Source organism: Agelaius tricolor, unplaced genomic scaffold (genome assembly GCF_023055355.1).
Source record: "Agelaius tricolor isolate 1412-34295 unplaced genomic scaffold, bAgeTri1.0.p SCAF_15, whole genome shotgun sequence".
Lineage (NCBI taxonomy): Eukaryota > Metazoa > Chordata > Aves > Passeriformes > Icteridae > Agelaius > Agelaius tricolor.
In genome coordinates this window covers 21,879,472-21,884,792 of record NW_027269275.1, presented here as the reverse complement: position 1 = coordinate 21,884,792, position 5,321 = coordinate 21,879,472, and the positions used below count along the sequence as shown (strand labels likewise).

The 5,321-nt window shown below is 42.4% G+C and overlaps 1 protein-coding gene across 1 annotated transcript; it reads left to right on the top strand.

Moving 5' to 3' along the window:
* Window positions 1–196: 196 nt before the first annotated feature.
* GABARAPL2 (GABA type A receptor associated protein like 2) lies at window positions 197–5,002 on the top strand. The gene is made up of 4 exons (XM_071440978.1): window positions 197–380; window positions 691–746; window positions 2,686–2,858; window positions 4,422–5,002. The coding sequence occupies exons 1-4, from the start codon at window positions 347–349 to the stop codon at window positions 4,510–4,512; spliced, it is 354 nt and encodes a 117-aa protein (XP_071297079.1). The 5' UTR covers window positions 197–346; the 3' UTR covers window positions 4,513–5,002.
* Window positions 5,003–5,321: the final 319 nt, after the last annotated feature.

Genomic DNA, 5,321 nt, shown 5'->3' with positions numbered 1-5,321 from the left:
CGTGGGCGAGATAGCGCCCGGCAGCGGGATGGGGACACACGGATGGGGACACCTGCCGGGGGGATGAAGTCTGTGGAGCGGCTTCGAGTGCCCCGGGAGCCCTGCGGGCGGCTTCGCAGCCGGCAGGTGACTCCGTGTCAAGACGCCACAGCCCCGCCCCGTGATCCCCGGCCGGAAGCACGGCTGCTCAAGCCGTTGCCGGGGAACAGGCGAGCCGGAAGTCCCGCCTGCCGAGCCGCGGCTGTTGTTGTGACAGGGACCGTGACAGCGACAGGCCCGGCACGAGCCCCCGCCCCCCGCACACGGGCCTCGCCGCCTCTGGCTTCGCTCTCTGCCCGCCTGCACCATGAAGTGGATGTTCAAGGAGGACCACGCGCTGGGTAAGGGTGGGTCTGGGCCAGGCGCTGCCTGGCAGCGGCCCCGCTGCCCTCCGTCTCCCGTGTCGCCATCTGTCGCGGTCGGCTTCCCCAGGCAGTCGTCTTGTATGTGGGCGGACAGCCGCTGGCGGCCCTCGCCGAAGGGTAGTGCGATGCCTGGGGACGGTCTCCCCGAAAATCTAGAGACCCACTCGGAGACGGGAATGTGATCGCGATCCCCGCAGGCTCACGGCCCTGCCGGCGCTGCCCTCTCGGCCTAGGACACCAGCAATATAATTACTATGCAATGACTAATTACGAGTTTTGTTCACAGAGCACAGATGTGTCGAGTCGGCAAAAATCCGAGCCAAATACCCCGACCGTGTCCCGGTGAGTAGCCAAGCCAGCTTCAATAGAGTACTTACAGGCAAAGGTGGATACAATGCTTCCATCCTGCCCACTCTGATGAGTTCCTAGTAAGAAAATTCATTTTCCTTTTTTTGTCCTTAGATGTTTTAAAGAAGTCCCAAACACATATAACTAGTCCAACATTTCCTCCTGTGCCCCAGTGCATATTGACAAAAACGCTTTCTAAAAACTTTCCAGGGATTTTTATGGTTTATCATGGTCCTGCTTTCTTCTAATGGCAGTTATATCCCAGCAAATACCTTCATTGTCTTGAAGATTGTGCCTGATCCTTAGAAAGATTATAAAGACTATTGAAACTTTGACCATCTTCCATTCTGGCTAAATTAGTTAGATGATATCCCTCATGTATTCCACGCCTATAACCAGTCATCATGGTGAGTTTCCCCATGCAAACCCTGTTTGAAGAGCCAATGCGAGTGGTGACCCCTCCTTTCTTGGAGGAGCATTAATACCTACCAATCTGCTAAAGAGTGAATGAGCTCTCTTCTTCTCTCCGCAATCCCTTTTACCATGTTTCAGTCTCTGAAAAGACCACAGTTCACATCCTTATGTAACAGCTTGCAACATGTCTACATTCTCAACTGACTTGCTTGGGTATAAAATTTCCCACATCCCCTCTGACCACATGCCAGTTAATGCCACTCCTGCCTCTAACCTTTTGGTTAACTTTTCCATTAGCACAGCCCAGAGAAGAATCTTCATTCCCGTTGACTTTTTCTGCTGCTCAGTTGCACAAAGTCACACGATTTTCTCCAGCTGCAATCTGGCGAGCTGATATGATCCATGCTGTTCTCTCTTGACTAACTATTCCCTCATGCATAGACTGCAGCATCCTTAATGACCGTACATCTTCACAGTATCCATGTATCCATTTCAAAAATATCCTTGATAACCTATGGGGAAAAAGAAACATAGAAACTCACTGTCAGAATGACTGAGTCAGAATGACATACTGCTGTATCAGGGATGGACAGCAAGGTGTAGACAAATACAGGAATTGAATCTCAAATTGCAGCAATCCTTTGTCTGGACCAGTATGTGTTTTCTGCTTGATGATTCAAATTGAGCCGCATACCATTGATACCAAATAGTTGGTGTCAATTTAACAGTCAGAAGTATTTTTCAAACTTAATGTTTCACTTGGAATGTAGAGCTAAGAAATGGAGACCCTGGAACCTCTTGTAAACCCCATTTCCTGACCTTCTGAATTTTTCCTTCAAGAATCAGTCTTTGTAGTACAATGAGCATCGTGTCTTTTTCACTAGCAATACTTAATTATCCTTTCCCGTGCACTTGTTGCTTTCTGTTTGGTTTATTTTTGTTTGGTTTTGTTTGTGGCCACCTTGCTATCTTTCCTTGCTGTAGTCAGTTTCTGATTTCCGAAGCAATGATGGAATACTCCAAATGTCAGTTCAGCAGAATACAAACGTAGCCTCACCAGTACCAGCACAGAGAAAGGATCACCTCCCAGTCCTTTGCCTAATGCAGTCCAGGACACTATTAGCCTTACTTGTGTCTAGGGTACACCGCTGGTTCATTTTCAGCTTTGGGTCCACGCTGCAGTAATTTCTTATCATCAGTGTACAAAAGGTTAAGTGGTGTGCATACTTTCTTGTCACAGGTGTCTTTAAGGCATAATACACCTTTTTACCCCATGACTGCCAAACATGGGCATAGGAAGTTTCAAGCCATTGTGTATATAAACGTAGGTTTCAGTGCAGCTGTAAAATCAGGTTTTACAGTGCTGAGCTAGTTCTACCTCTGATTTGGTTGGGATCAGGAAACCTTTTTATTCATCTCCTCTACTCACCACTGTAAGCCTGTATGAGCAAAAAATCTACCAAAGCCATCTGTTCATACCAATCCTGAACAGCCTGACCTTCACACCTGCACTTTACAGGTCATAGTGGAGAAGGTCTCAGGATCTCAGATTGTTGATATTGACAAGAGGAAGTACTTAGTTCCGTCTGACATCACCGTGGCCCAGTTCATGTGGATCATCAGGAAGAGGATTCAACTGCCATCTGAGAAGGCAATATTCCTCTTTGTAGACAAGACAGTCCCACAATCCAGGTGAGAGGCTATTCACTTGGTATTCAGAATCATTACAGCAAGCCTGTGCATATTAGAGGGTCAGTAACACCGCTCTTCAAGGCTCATTTGGTGATTTTGGGAGATGTCTGCCACATCTTAATATCACTAAAAGTTTTTTTTTCCCTCATGAATTTGATAAACGTCTTATTTCTTGAGCTAGGCTGAAAAGAAAGGTGACTGAAAAATATATTATGATTTACTTCCATGGCAAAAGGGTGAGCTTTGCAGTTACGATGTTGCATTTGGTTGAGTGCAAAAACACGTACATCATCAATATCAAGAAAACAATGATTCTCAGTATAACAAAAAAGGTTGCACATTAAATACTCAATAGCAAATGCCATAAATTATTCTGAAAAAAAACAATAAGCTGTCAGTTTACAAAGAAATTGTAACATTACAAACTGCTGGTTCTTTTTTTTTAATGATTTTTTTCTATGAAAAAAAATAATTGCAATAGAAAAGTTTTTTGCATTGCTTTTATATAGGAATATGTTTCATTGTTTTCTGCTACATAACAGAATATAGCAGAAGCAGCAACTACAACTTTCTACACTAGATACTTTAGTAGCATTTAAGGAAATAGTATGTCATTACATGCCTTAGATGTGATATCATTCTGAATACTTAATTGTAAAAGAAAGAGTCCCTCCAGGTAACCCAATACACAATAGGGATCCACGAGAACCATCCTTTTCTGCTTGTTTTCTTCTAACAGTACTGAGAATGCCTATATGTCATCTTTAAAACTGTATTACAGAATTGCTGGGCACAGGAAAGGGAGATCCATTGTCTCTTCTCACATGTTCATTATAAGATGTAACATCTCAGCTAGAAAAACAGGGCTTTGATCATTCAATATTAATGTAAAAATGGTAACTTCTTAACCAATAAACAAAACCACAATCTGTTCATGGTTCTGCTCGTTTCACAGGCTTCAGTTTATGTAATAAACCTCTGTATGAGGAGAGAAGGATGTCAAGGATTGGTAATCTATTTACTACTCACCAATTTGCTTCCATTGCAAGTACTGCTTACAAATCTTCCCAGCTCCTCTCTTGGGCAGAATGACGTTGTTGTTTTTCCTGCAACATCCATCTCCATCTTTCAGTTCATTAGCCTTTTCTCAGTTTTGGGAAGTCAGAGAAAGGTAAGCTGAGGAGGCTTCATTTGTGCACCCAACTGATGTCTACTGCTCCAACTATCTGTAAATAGATGGTTGGAGCAGTTGACCCACCAAGTAATTGCTAGGGTTTCTTTTTGTTTTCAAAATAGAGACCAATTTCCAACAAAATAAGGAAGCATTCTGACAAAGGCATTTGTGAAGAAATACAAAAAATTTACTCTGCAGAGAGTCCAGGATCATTTCTCTAAATTAGGAGCCAACTGCTTTTCATTTACCCTCATTTTTTTGTATTGTAGCCTATACACAGACTTAAAAGTTTTAGCTTTTATTAATCCTTGTTTATATGAAGTTCTGACTGTTAACACTGACAACTTGCATGAGCCAAGCAAACCATTTCTCTTTTTTTCCCTTTCAAGCTTAACTATGGGACAACTTTATGAGAAAGAAAAGGATGAGGATGGATTCTTGTATGTTGCCTACAGTGGAGAGAACACATTTGGTTTCTGAATGGTGGGTCTTGGCTACTGTATCATCCTGCTGTGTATCTTGTAAATAGCTGATCATTTTCTGTTTTGACATCCTCAGAAGTTCCTTCTATATACATGCATTTGTAACTGGATTTATTTCTTAATATATTGATAGGTCTTGTTTTATTAGACTGTTAAATTATAAAAAGAAAGTTTTGTTAGTTTTGTGCATTTTTTTTTCTCACAGCTATGAATTCCCAGAGCCTCAGTTCTTTGGGGGGATACATTTGATGACATTGATTAAATAATAAAGCAAAGTAGTTGGGCTACTAAAACGTGAAGAGAAGAACACACATTTATTCTGTTTTGAGATGTCAGTGTAAGAAAAATAAAAAGAATAAATTAGTATTGGAAACACTGGATTTGCTAGCGTATCCAAAGCCAGGAGCAAGATGCTGATTGTGTTGAATTGAGCTGGTATGTTCCTTTCTCAATTAACAAACAAGTACAATAAAAATTCCTGTCACAAACAGGCAGTGCTGTCATTTCTTTACCTTCATTTTGACCAGAAAGTTGCTCATCACATTTACTAGGTGCTACACAGCTGCTTCTATTACTTACTAGACATTGTACAGCTTCTCAAACTTTACTGTGTGGCTGCTGATACCACCAGGAAGAAACAAGGAGCTCTTTGTAGGTTTCAAAACAAACAGCTTCAGAGCTCCTATATCTCACAGCTACCTCTGCTTAGAGGCAAATCCTTGGATTGTGTGGGAGAGGGTGGAAAAACCAGCTAACTGACCTAATTGCACAGTGCTGGAGTTCGCACTCTGATATTAAAGGATAACA